General features: G+C 37.9%; 1 protein-coding gene across 3 annotated transcripts in view; it reads left to right on the top strand.

Annotated features, from left to right (window-relative positions):
* LOC148835895 (rho GTPase-activating protein 6-like) overlaps positions 1 to 9,069 on the top strand; it is a 164,196-nt gene extending 155,127 nt beyond the window's left edge. For 2 of the 3 annotated variants that reach the window (XM_088914752.1, XM_088914753.1), the window contains exons 10-13: positions 2,723 to 2,820; positions 3,160 to 3,422; positions 5,076 to 5,156; positions 6,508 to 9,069. In XM_088914752.1, coding sequence (XP_088770878.1) covers positions 2,723 to 2,820; positions 3,160 to 3,422; positions 5,076 to 5,156; positions 6,508 to 7,205 — 1,140 coding nt within the window. In that variant the 3' untranslated portion in view covers positions 7,206 to 9,069. The remainder of the gene's footprint in view (positions 1 to 2,722; positions 2,821 to 3,159; positions 3,423 to 5,075; positions 5,157 to 6,507) is intronic. The other variant, XM_088914754.1, reaches the window with a different exon arrangement.
* The last annotated feature ends 4,408 nt before the right edge of the window (positions 9,070 to 13,477 follow it).

The raw sequence follows: 13,477 nt of genomic DNA, 5'->3' as shown, positions 1-13,477 counted from the left end.
TTTGACTGTTTCGAGACATTTTTGATTTATGTAGTTCTGTACAAACTGTGCCAGATTATATCTCTCACACAATAAAATTCTATTTTCATCAAAAACCTTAGTGTATACTAGTATATATTTGTATACTCCAAGAAATTCGATAAAACTGCAGCAGTGGAATCTTAAGGTCAAGCTGACCCTTCAAGCTGACAGAGTTATTTGCATTATTTTATTATTTTATTATTGCTTCTCAGAAGTAGTAACTTTAATCCTACTGTATGTTGACATGCTTTTTTAAAACCATACAAAGCAAAACACATGAAAATTAAGATTAAATATTGCTGGCAGTAGCACTCAACAACATACAGTATTATACAGTGGTAATGTTCACGTAGGTATCCAGAAACGTTTGAGAAATAGTAAGTGCACTTGAAGTGTTAGAATATGATATTGAGATGGAAACCAATTAAGGTATCAGATCCTTTCATCTTCTTCCAACTAGAAACTTATATTGGATAATTTGAAAAGTCACCAAACAGAAATGCCAGAGTATCACATTCTTGTCCATCGTGAAAGATTTTTTTTCTTAATGAAAATGTCAGAGCAGAAAACACACAAATTCATGTTGCTCGTGCATTCCTTTGGTAAGACTGAGAGATGTTTTGGTTTAGGGCTTAGAGGGCTTAATACGTCAATACTGTATGTCTGTCTTACAGAAAGGAAGCATTGCTCTGTGGTGCGAGAAAAGCAGGAAAAGAGCTGGCTGAGAACAAAGGCTAGCTGGAGCCAGTAGTAACAATAAGAACTTGAACTGGTGCCAGAGGCTTTATGAGCTAACCGAGCTTTTAATTGTTTCTTTTTTGATTCTTCCTAAAATGTATTGACAGCTTTGTAGGAGATTAATGGATTGTGGTTTCTTGGAAATAGCCTGTTTAATGGCAGTGCCTGTATAATCCGACCTTGTTTCTCTTCTCCACACATTGTCAACACGTTGAGGCCAGTTGAAGCAAGGCTGGGGGCTGTGGTTGAAATCGTGTCCCGCAGTCACTCTGTCATTTGTCCCTGTAACATTTCATCCATTTCAGTCCTTTTTTGGAGATTGCCACATTTATGAGCCTTAGAGTTGAAATGCATTATCTGATTACATAACAAAATCAAGGGGGAGGACATTGGTTTAGTGAGATAAGATGGCACATCTTAAAAGTTGGAGGAAATTCACTATATTTAGCTGTGCTCAAATAAACTATATAGTGGGTGATTAGTTCACATTGGAATGAAAAGTTTTAAGAACATTTCCAAATAAAGTATGTTTGATTAATTTATTTCTAGATACTGTACTTTAAAGTGCATTCAGAGCTATAAAACTTTGTGAACTATAGCCTTTTTTGTCTGAAAACAACAAAATATGAATACATCCACCATGGAACCTTTTGATCTGAGTCCTTGGGGATGGTAAACTGTACATGGTGTACACAAAACAACAAAGAGAATGAATGGTTTGTTATCATTTACATCTGTTATACGGACTGTAATATCACTGTCATGATCGTAAGCCCCTCCTCTTAAGGACGCTCCAGCCCTTTCTTGTTTATCTTTGATTTTCTGGACCTGCCTCCTGTTCCAGCCCCCTTCCTACCAAAGCCAGATGCTCCCACCAATCTAGGCTCAGCTTTGGAAGATGGACGCCTGGAAGCCCGCCTACCAGCGAGTCCAGGAGAGGCTCGACGGCATAGGCTTCGCAACGGCGTCATGACCATCTGGGTCCAGGGCTGGGAGCGCCTGGCCCCGTTACCCCTTTTTATTCCCCCAACCCTTCTCCGGATCCCGCTCCCGCTTTTAGCTTCTGTCGTGTCTGTCAAGGATGGATTACCCGGCTCTGGACTTTTGATCAACCACATTCCTATGGACTCCCTTCGGTCTTGTTTGCCTTGGCCACGCCCCCCGCGCACCAGCGCACCTTGGCCACGCCCCCCTGTTCTTCTATCCTAGTCTTTTTTTTTCCGGTGTTTGTCTCACTCTCCTCCAGATTCTGCCGTCTGCATAGGGTCCTGAAAAACACTTCGTGACAATCATGTTTTATGATTCTATACAGACATTATTGCTAAGTGTTATCACTTCTCATGCTAATCAAAAGGACAGAAAAGGAATTGTATGAACAATTGCACAATAACCTTTCCTGTTTGTTTCACAAGAAAGCATTGATTGTGCCATATTACATGTATGTCAAATCTTTAAACCTGGTAAAAACATCACAAAAGCAGTGAGGGAGATTTTCAATTCAATGAGATGTCCAAAAAAAATAAATGCCTGAGGCTAAGAATTACAGAAGAAATATTTGATCTATGCTTTAGATAAATGTATACTTCCATTAATATAAAGCCCAATTTTTAATTTTAAGCCATTTGAGTTGATAACACAAGCTTCTTTTAAAACCAAGAAGTCCTCTTAAACCATTGATCTGGGATTGTTGGCTGTTGAGAGTCAGAGAATTGGACCAAGTTACAGAAGAGAGGAACACAGGAAGACTTGAGAACAACTGATCAGATAGGTCAAATCAGTTTAAAATGTTGTCTGTTCTCAGTACTCACATGGAAAAATATATCCAAAATTCTATTACATAGAAATGAGAAAAGGTTTTCTGTTGCTTCATCTTTCTCTGTTAAAAGTCATATGAATAAGATTGAATTTGATAAAATACACAAGACCTAGGCAGTAATTGTGTTACATATTATTCCCTTATTAGGTCCCTCCTGATCTCCAGAATGAGGTTCTCATGAGTTTATTGGAAACAGACCCTGATGTTGTTGACTATCTACTGCGCAGAAAAGCTTCACAGTCATCGTGAGTTCAGTTTTTGTCTCCTGGTCTGAAATTAAAAGCTTTTTAAAAAACACTACTATCCTCCTGCATAAAAACAGCATGTGTTGATCTTCATGCCAGAGGCTGATGTTAAAGAAACTCTTGCTCTCCATCTAGTGGTTGGCTTACTTCAACACACACTCCATTCACTGTAACTATCCTGCATTTTCATTTGCTTTAGATACCTTTTTATCATTAATGTACTTTAAGAATTTGAAGTCAGCTCCTGTAGTCTGTAAAATGAATTAATTAAACAACAGACACTGTAAGGTGGCGAAACCCATCGCCGTCGTCTTAATTGAATGGTTAAATCTTTCGCAGAAGCCCAGAACTGATGAGATCAGGCGCCGCGTTCTCCCTGGCTGAAAGGCACTCCTCCACGGACTCGAATAAAATCTCGAGTGGGGAGGTGTCCCCCTATGACAACAACTCGCCAGTGCTGTCGGAGCGGCTCCTCTTTCAGCAGAACGAAGACGTCAGCCCCAGCTCGGAGAAGCTGTTCCGAGTGCCTGAGCAGTACACGCTAGTCGGACACCTGAAGAGCAAGTCCAGGGAGCTGGCCCTGGGGCAGTGGGCTGGAAAAGGTAGAGAAGGACCATGGGTCATCCTACCCTTCCTATTACCGGCCCTTTGTGAGATTTATTTTTGATGAACGATATTTCTTTCCAAAAGCCAGGTTCTCTGTAACAATGATGAAATTTGGATTTTATTTTGATCGAAGCGTAGTAGAAAAGAAAGCTGTATGAAATCATCAAGTAACTGTACATCTACAAATGAAACACATGAAACTAGTCCAAAGGCAAATATGTAGTATTTTCATGTGACAGCACGTTTGAATAAATGCCAAAGTACTTTCATGGCACCTAAAAATGCGCCGTTTAAGGAATCTAATGGCTGTAAAAGTTGCCAAGAATAATGAAAAATCTGGAAGGAGAAATTGTGCGCTCCTAACTGTTCTCAATGAAGCATTTAACCCTAACACATAATGAACAAAGTTTTCCCAATCCCTAGTAGAGCTCTCCAGCTGGGCTTTCAAATTGCTTTTTATGAGCTTCTCCTTAAAAAATAAAATGATAAAATCTGTTGGCTCATGGAAAAGAGCACTTTGTACCATGACCTCTATGAACAACTTTTACATTCTTTTGTGGTTAGGGTCTTCATTGGCCTATGCAAGATGTGTTTATATACTGTATGTTAGGTCTTGTTAAATGATCTACCATGAAAACATATTTACTATTAAGCTGTTTGTAATTTGTGACAGTAATATTTGGGAATTATATCAATACCTAGTTAGACAACTCTTTCTTGTAAAGCTGTACTACTGTAAAGAACGTATTTTATGTCAATGTTTAATTCACTATAGGCCTCTGGAATGAAGCTGACCTCCAGCACAGTTATGCCCAGCTCATGAGTATAAGAGACATTTCTCCCCTCAGCCCTTTGAAAAAGTCAGGCAGGTGAACAGGAGAAATATACAGTGCTTCACAAAGATATTCATTCCTAGTGACATCCCATTTTGTTGAATTACAAAATCAGAAACGGCAAAGAAAAATAAAAACTAAAATGTGTTAATTGCCAAAGTATTCACCACCTTGGGGCAGTACATGGAGCCTTCTTTCTTTGCGGTGTTTGCTGACTTTTTTACCACTTTGTGGTACACTTCACTTTGAGCACACTGGTTTTGATTAAAATATTCATTTTATATATATATATTATATATTATGTACTGTATGCCTCATTTATAATTCAACAAAATGGGATATCATTGAAAGGGGGTGAATATTTTGCAAGGCACTGTATTTAAATTTAAGTTGTTTACCATCTTCATCATGGTTTAAGTATTGTAGAACTTGGTTACCAACAGGTGCAACAATCACAACAACATACGGTATTTAACAGAATTTTCTCCATACAGGGGGCACATACTGTAGCATAGACAGTTAATTTAATCTTATTTAGAATTTATACAGTGTATTTTGGCCTTGTCAATTGACTATACTGGAAAAAAAACAAAACAGAAAGGTACAGAAAGGCTAGCCTGTTTTTTGAAAGTTTCTTGTTTGTCAGCAACACAGACTCTGCCTCTTTAGTTACAGTTTATATGATTAAACAGTATACAGTATAAATATGAATCATTGAATTCAACATTAATATTTACTAAAAGGAACACAAGTTGTGTGTGAATCTCTTTTAAAAGTGCACAAAGTACAGAACAAATATGGTTCTTTTTTCTTCAGATATTTCAGATGAACACAATAATATTTGGGGAGCCTGGCATTCAACACTGAGGTCAGGTTTGAGGCAACCAGGCCTTTCAGGTATAATGTCTTTAGCACGTCTCAGTTATTAGGGGAAAAGGTGTTTGCTGACAGCATTGCAGAATTCACTCTAGATACTGGTTTTGGTTTCTAATTAATAAAAAAAGGATTAACAAAACAATTGTGGAATTTTGTAAGATAAAAAACTGGAAACATGCTGTAAGTGATGAGAAGCTCCAAAGAATTCTGACTCTAACTATTACTAACACTTCCTTCCCTTTTATAATACAGTATACCAAGAGTCATTAAAACAAAGGGTTTTGATTCCAGTTCTTCTTCAGAAGTATTCATTTCATTAATAATAATAATTTCATTAACTTCATTTACAATAATACATTTACAACAACACTTCATGAACGATAAATTAGCAACAAGCCATCATTTGTAATGCAGCATTCTGTAAATGGCAGAATGGTTTGCAGAAATAGAAATGTGAATGCAGTTGTGACAATGTTCATGTGTAACGGCACCTATTCCACAAATGCTAAATAGTCCACATGTCATGCCTGGGTATGAACACGTGCCAACAGAAATTGGCCAAAAGCGAGTTGGCACAAGGTTGTCTTCCTTGATGACCTATGACTCAATCTGCTCTGGCACAACAGCAACATGTTGTGTTGTGTTAATTGATGGCTCCTTAATTGCACGGCATTATGTTTCTTGCTACGTTCATTTGTTATGTTTTTAATGCCTCTCAGTATATCTGCCAATTCATGCTAACTAGTGATCATGGTCTTCATGGTGGTTTTATGGTCTTCTGCTTAATACGAATGACTGGGATTTATGTTTCTATCTTGGTGTTGTTAAATGTGACAGTTTCCCAAGCTAACAAGACCTTTGGGCTCTTAGTAGTTACAGTATTTGCATCTGCATTAGTCTACACTTTTGTAGGTGAAAACCATTGAAAGTCTGTTGTCTCTGCATGACAGTGAAATGAGTTCTGAATATGAATAATTATAAATGTGTGACCATTCTTTATTAAACACCAGAGTCCAAGGAGCAGAGTTCCCTAATACCATGTGTCACCCTTTTGAATTTTATGATGTGGAACTAATAGAACTGAGAGCAGAGACACAAAGACTTGAGATCTTGCAAAAAGATGCATGCCACCTACGTTAACCTAAATCTTTAGTTAGTGATTTAGTGATTAGCATGTCACCTTCAATAAACCTTTGATCTGGCCTTGACAAATGCTTTTGTCTTTTCACTCTTCAATATCCACTGAAAAGAGCATCTATGTCAGTGTTTTAGTAATAAATCAAAAAGACCACTCTTTTTTAAAAAAAAAATGAGAATATAATGTACTCCTCTTGATATCAGAAGATGTAAGGAAGCTTTTTTTTGGTCTTAGGTTCTCATGGAAACGTATGCGAGTTTGGATCGGCACAAGAAGGATGCTGCTCCTCCTCAGGCAGACTGACGGTGGAGGGGCTGGAGAACCAGATTGTGGACAATGGGAAGCAGCCAGTGAGACGGACACAAACCACAGCTGGGGTCCCGGAGTGCAGACCTCACCCTCCCGTTACGAGGGCTAGCAGCAGCTCACAGGCTGAAGGAGGCAAGAAGCACATCCAGCAAAACCTGGAGGGGCACTCTGCTTCGAGCAGCACGGAGGACATCCCGCAGAGAAACTTACACCCCGCCAGCCTGCAGTACAAGCCGAAATCAATGTACGCTCGGGTTGGGGACCTCAACAGAAACGAGGGTAGACCTCCTCCACCGTACCCTGGGCATTCCAGGCAAACCCTGACTGGCACCCCCCCTCTCCAACCACAGCAGTCTCCAGGGCCGCCAGCGCACGTGGCGGAGAGTCGGCTCAGGATCGAGGCCACGGCACCCAGGGGCACTTCCGCAAGCCTGTCCGGAATGAACTCGGAGCAGCTAAGCCGTGCCCCCAGGCCCGATCCCCTCAAAGCTGGCTCCAGCGAGAGCCAGAACAATAAGAACATGTCAGGGCAGGACTGGCAGGACTGGCAGAGAGAAAGGTGGCAGATTTGGCAGCTTCTATCGTCGGACAACACAGACACGCTGCCGGAAACTCTTGTCTGAACCACAGCGATGTGTGTACAGTATATACAGTACGTGTCTATGTGTCTGAGCAATTATCATATTGTCTCTATGGTCATTTTTATTTTAAATGTAACTTTTTCTACTCTTTTTTTGTTTTTACTTGTTTGTCATACAGTATGATTTTTCAGCTCTAGTTTATTTTTGGGCTAATTATCTTAGATATACCTCACAAGAGATGAGCAAAATCCATTACCGTCCTTAAATACAGACATATAAAATATGTCATGTTTTTAGCAAGTGAATTCTGCCAAAACTGCTAAGAGAAACTTTGAATTCTGCCAAAGGCTACTTAATATACCTGTGTGTGTATATTTCTGAGTACTGAGTATTTAAAAGTAATGTGTCTTATCACCAGAGTCCCGAGTGCCTTAATAAGTTATATGTGACCTGTCACAGTGCTCTCTGTTTTGAACAGTTCTTCATAAAACAGCCATCGTGCCAATGAAAAGGCCATACTGTAGCTTTCAGACAAAGGACCTTACAGTAAATGTACAGTCCTGCAGTCACAGAAAAAATTTTTCTTACCCTGTGCTAAACAGTGTGTGCTAACATGTTCTTTTTGAAACACAATTTTTGTCTTTAAGGGCAAAGGGGTAGTAACATTTGTCCTCCCCTACCTGTGGTATTTTCCAGCAATTTCTCTAAATTCCTTGGGGAAAAAATAACATTGGAAACTGTCTTTTGAAGTATTTTAACTACAGCTGTAGTAATCAATACGTGCAAGAGAAAGCTGCCTGAAAGCTGGCATGTAATTAATGGCCTTAATCTGTGTTCATGCGATTTCATAAAAAAATGAAAATACAAAATGGGCAGTTCTTAACATATATATATTCAAAAAATGTATACAAATATTTTTTTTAATTAGGAAAACTTTACTCTTTGATTTTGATCTCAATGCCTTGGTATATTCGAAAAACAGTGTAAATGATAATTGAGGACAAACGAAGACTTTAAGAAATTTAAGAAAGTGGACTGTGCGAGTGGTTGCTTCTTTTTTCTAGTGTCTATATTTGTTTGTAGGATGACAAATTAAAAATCTGTATTTTTTTCTTTTAAATGTAAAAAAATTGCCTACCTTTTGCAATCTGTTTTGGTGTGGCAGGGAAGTCTGGTTGGTGTTCATGGTTTGTTATGGGTTAATAAGCGAAAATCCATAGAATATGAATGTATTTACACTGTCTTTGGTCCTTATTAATATTTTAGTATTTTATGGCTGCTCTGTTTTGTCCAGCATTGGTTTTCTGGATCCAAAAACTAAACACATTTAGAAATTTTGAGACAATTTAGAAAAAAATATTTTGTGTATAGATGTGATGAAGCTATACTTTTGATCTACAATATATTTTGTAGTCATTTCACAATATCGAAACATGTCTTAAGTCAAATGTTATATACAGTACAGTATCTATAAATGTCTGAAGGTACTTTGAAATATTTTGAACATTCTGAAAATAACTGAACTGATTCAAAGTTTTTTCGGAGTGGCAAAGATCTCCTTTATTAAAAAAAGATCTCTCAAAATTACCAAGCTTTTTGTAAAGATGAAAATGGGAAGATCCAAGGAGGCCATTTGTGTTGTGTATCTTGTAAATGTAAGCTATGGGAAATGTACAAATGACTATGCTCTTATGTAATAATGGCTGTATTTATAAGCATTTTATTTTCAAAGTGTATATTATGTAATAGTTTTTGATTATTAATTCTGTATTATTTTGCCTAAAACAAGAACAATGTTGACTATTTCAATTATGTTGCACTTATTTTATTGTCTTGGTAATAGTGCACAAGCTGGTTTCTGTGCTTCGATATATTGTGAGTATCATAAAGTTCGTTTAATTCTGACTAGTCTTTTTTTATACTGTATATATTAAGGACCAGTGTATATATACACACAATATATATATATTATGTATATATTGCAGTATTAATTAGTTCTCCATATTTCACCACACTGGAGAGAAGAACCATCTAGGCAATCTTCAAATTCCACTTTTTTGTTTACGTCGAAACAAAGGTAGAACCTTATTACGTGTTGCATGAACACATGAAGAGAATTACCAGTCTTGATATTTATAAATAAAGACATTTTGCCTAGTGAAAAAACATTTTAAATCCATTTTATTAGAATAATAACATAATACAATTTGTAATAAAAAATATAGCAATAGCACACATTTGAAAATATACACTACAAGAAATTATAAATCAAACATTGGAACAAGGGAAATTCCTTTTACCTGGTTTGTGCCATAAATACTGTAATTTCAATACCATATACTTTATGTTCAGTAATTAAACACAAAATACACAGTAAACAATAAAAATATTACAATCACTTGGGTGCTTCCCTGATATGATTGCAATAGAGATTACAACATCATTTGTGGTTACATTGTGTTTTAAGAACAATCGGATTCATTATTCATTATTCCCTGCGGATGGGTCTAACCATGGATGCTAACTTTGACTTCATATACACAAACTGAGGTCAAAGTGACCTCACATACACAAAGCTGAAGTTTTGTATATACCGAAACACTTCAGAAACAGTTTTTTCACCCCTTGAAAAATGTTAAAGCCTGGTTTTCCATTCTGTGCTTCATCTAGCGGAGAATGAAAAGTGCCAAGGCATTTTTTTTGGACAAGTTGTGCTCACAGGTTTGCCGTTTTTAAGCATTCTACAATTATACTGCGGGTCAGTAAATGAAAAAGGACCTGTGGCGGCATTGAGGAGTTGCTCATCCATCATCACTCAACTCCAGCAGCACAACCAATTGCCAAGAAGCACCCATGTTCAAGCCAGAAATGCTATAAAACTATATCACAGCCCATGGGGAGCTAAGAAAGTGCGATCTTCTACACAGCCACTGCAGAGGCACTCTTTGCTCACAAAGACACTGACACTCTCTGTACACCGAGCCTTTTAACAGAGTAAGACCCATCCATCTAACGATCCAGTGTCTAACAGCATCTAATTATTTACCAGTAATTTTTTCCAAGTGCAGTTTCATGGAGTCACGTCTTTACGCGGAGAGCTGTGGGAGTAAGAAATTAGCTGTCCGGCCATGTTGTTGAAGCTAATGAATTCCTGAAGCAATTAGTTACTGGAAATCCAAATGAGCCAAGCGGGCTGATCAAGCATCTTTCATTTGTAACCTTTCATACAGTCAGGTCCATTTTTTGCCGCTTCAATGTGCTTTCCTATGGTCCAGGTCAATATCGTCGTTATTACAATCACAGTTACTACTATCAATTGCCAGTCAGAAGTTACAGAGTTGTTGTCAGTCCCACTGGACTTTCTGAGCTTTTATTGTCCTTGTTTGGTAATTTACTGTAGTTCTAAATCAACGTTGAAATGAAGGAAGGAACTATATTTTGAGGGTTTGAAAATACTTTTAAAATTATTTTCAGGGCACTGGATGCTTCATTTGATACTCGTTGTAATGTCTGAGTTACTTTGATGCTAAGCCTTTTTAAAATCCCAATGTACACCCAAATGACAAAGAAAAACAGGTTAAGAGGTGCATGATCAGAATTTTGATTATCTACATGCAAGAATGTAATTAATGTTTTAATTAAGGTTTTCAATAATTTAATTAAAATTTTCAATAAGACAACATTGACTTATTTTTTCAGTTGGTTGCGTTTCCCATTTTCCACTGATTATATACAGTATAATATTTATACAGATGTCACGGTTTAATATTTACAAAAGAGACGCAAGTGCCTGTAACTCGTGATTCCTGTTATTTGACGAAATTGTGTGATGACATCCTCCCCACCACTAGAGGTCCCTCATATCATTTTAATAGCTGTTGTGTCACGTAAAACAGAGATTTACCATTTGTGAATTCACGTACGTGTTTTTAAAAGTATTATCTAAAAATTAAATCCCCATGAAAGTTACCTTTCATATTTTGGTTTGACATTAATATATAAAATTCCTTAACACATATAATGACAATTCCATACGGGAGCTACTTTTCAAATACGGTCAGAGATAGAAGAGAAGTGTGAGAAGAGAGAACAGGAATGTCCTTTCTCAAACGGAAAAAAAAACAGCTTTAGTAACGTGGGAGTAGTTTTCACAACGAAATGATCCAGAAAACCTGTAGCCCTTGTCATGACCTGGATTCAGAAACATTAATTTAATCCCACAACTCAGAAATGCGCTTGAGCAGGTGAGGAACATGTTTATTTGTACTGAGAGATGAAATAATTGTTAATGATTTCAACAACATTCAGTTCTCTGTTTCAGTTGTCGTATTTTATAAAAAAATGTACGACATACTGTATAGTAATTTTACACCCGTGTAAATTGCACGTTTATGGAATGTAAATACTAGTAACTTTAGTTACTAACTAAATAACTTTTAAACATGTTCTGTATGAGACAAAAGTAATTTGGGAATATTTTTAGACAAAATAGAGAGCCCACACTTTACTTTAACTGTCTCCCACACTACATACACGGTCAAACTCGATAAACGGAGACATGTGGAACTATTTTTTTATTTAGAACATTGAAAGATTAGGATGTACTAAGGATTAAACTATAGAACGAAAGCAGGATGTACTGTACAGCAGGGGAATGATGAACATTCCTCCGCATTATAGTAAATATATAGATTAAGCCTGTAGAGAGCGCTGGGTGTGAACTTTTCAGACTCTCCAGAACCAAACATCAGTAAGCATTTTTCAAAGCATTTCGTGCTAGCAGAAAAACAGCATTAATGGCAGGGCTCACTGGGTTTGTTTCCATCTTGGGAAGTCTGAGCGGAATTTGCAGGTTGTCCCTTTGTATGTTTTCTTTGTGGGTTCTCTCTTTTCCTACAGACTCCCAAAGACATGCAGCCTAGGGGTATGAATGTGAATATAAATGGCACGTTTATGGGGGTGGGGGACTTTGTGTCAGTGGCCTTTCATATCTGGGGGGCTTGTTTCAAGTATTACTGTACATATGAGACTACAGAGTATCAAAATCTAATGGGCAGCACAGGATAAATAACACCCTTTCAGATGTGACAAATCTGATGAAAGAAAGAGAAGGGCTGCCAAGCTGTTATTGTTGTTTAATAAAACTTTGGTTAATTAGCTGTCCTACTACAGTATATAAAACAAAGCTTTTTCCACGTCTTTGCAAAGTATGGAGTTTTTAAACTCAAGAATGTGTAACCTTGCCTGCTTCCGATCTCCTTCTGGCATCGCAGAGCCTGCAGGAAACTGCTGAGTCTCCCAGCAGTTGGTTATCATGGTGAGGAGTCTACGTATTCCAGTCACGCCAATTTTCTTGCAATTCTGCCAGCAGCTGAATCTGATTTCCTCCAAGCCGGTCACATCAGTCTGACCTCCACACCTCCAAAACAACTTGCTTGCTCAAGGTGCCATGATGTCTGCCACCTCCTCTAATTAGGATTTGGATGAACTGTTCCACAGAAACCCACCCACTGCCTCACTAGTTCCACATTTCCACTGTGTAGCGCAATCATCAGTCTCGCTATACCTGTTCAGAAAAGCAGGACAAACCACTTAGTTCATGACAATAGTCATCGCTAATGCCCTTAAACATCACCAGCACTAGACCTCAGGGAACTCATACAGTGTGCTAGTGAGGAAAAAGTATTTCACAGTCCATCTTTCTTCCTACTTGCAGAACTCCTCTGCTGCATCTTCCTTCATTTATTTACAAGTTCCCCTCCATGCTTCTCTGATGACATTCTCATTGATGTTTTCCAAACAAGAGCTCTTTCAACCTTGACTTGTTTTTTTCAAATGTCTGAGTTCTCTTCAACACAGAGAAATCAATTTACTACTTGGGTCTCTAGGGATCATCTTCGATTCTAGGTTTTGCACCTCTTTGCCACAAGCCGTGCTTGGCTGCTTTAAGACAATTCAAGCCACTTTCGTCTGCTCTTATTGAACACCAGCTCTTAAACCTCCTCCTTCATGTAAACTGTTCTAAGCACATTGTCTCTCAGTCCTACTGTCTATCAACTCATTTGTTACCCTTATTTGCCCTCACTCATAAATAATTTTCCAGGGCTTATTGTGTCCCAGATCTCTTCTCTCATTGGTCAGTTTGCATCTGTTGAGCCTATCCTCATTGCTACAGTATAATACCTTTAGCTTCCGAATTTAAGAATGCTACATTGGTGTTGTGGGGTTTCTTTCACTTTTAGGGGTCATGTTAGCTGTGTTATCATGGGGGCAGGCAGCCATTATTTCAGCTTCATTCCTTTTTCTTCTATTTC

The sequence above is a fragment of the Atractosteus spatula genome, chromosome 4, assembly GCF_055471065.1.
Source record: "Atractosteus spatula isolate fAtrSpa1 chromosome 4, fAtrSpa1.hap1, whole genome shotgun sequence".
NCBI classification, from domain to species: Eukaryota; Metazoa; Chordata; class Actinopteri; order Semionotiformes; family Lepisosteidae; genus Atractosteus; species Atractosteus spatula.
The sequence above is the reverse complement of the archived record's forward strand: the minus strand, read 5'-3'. Positions and strand labels throughout refer to the sequence as shown.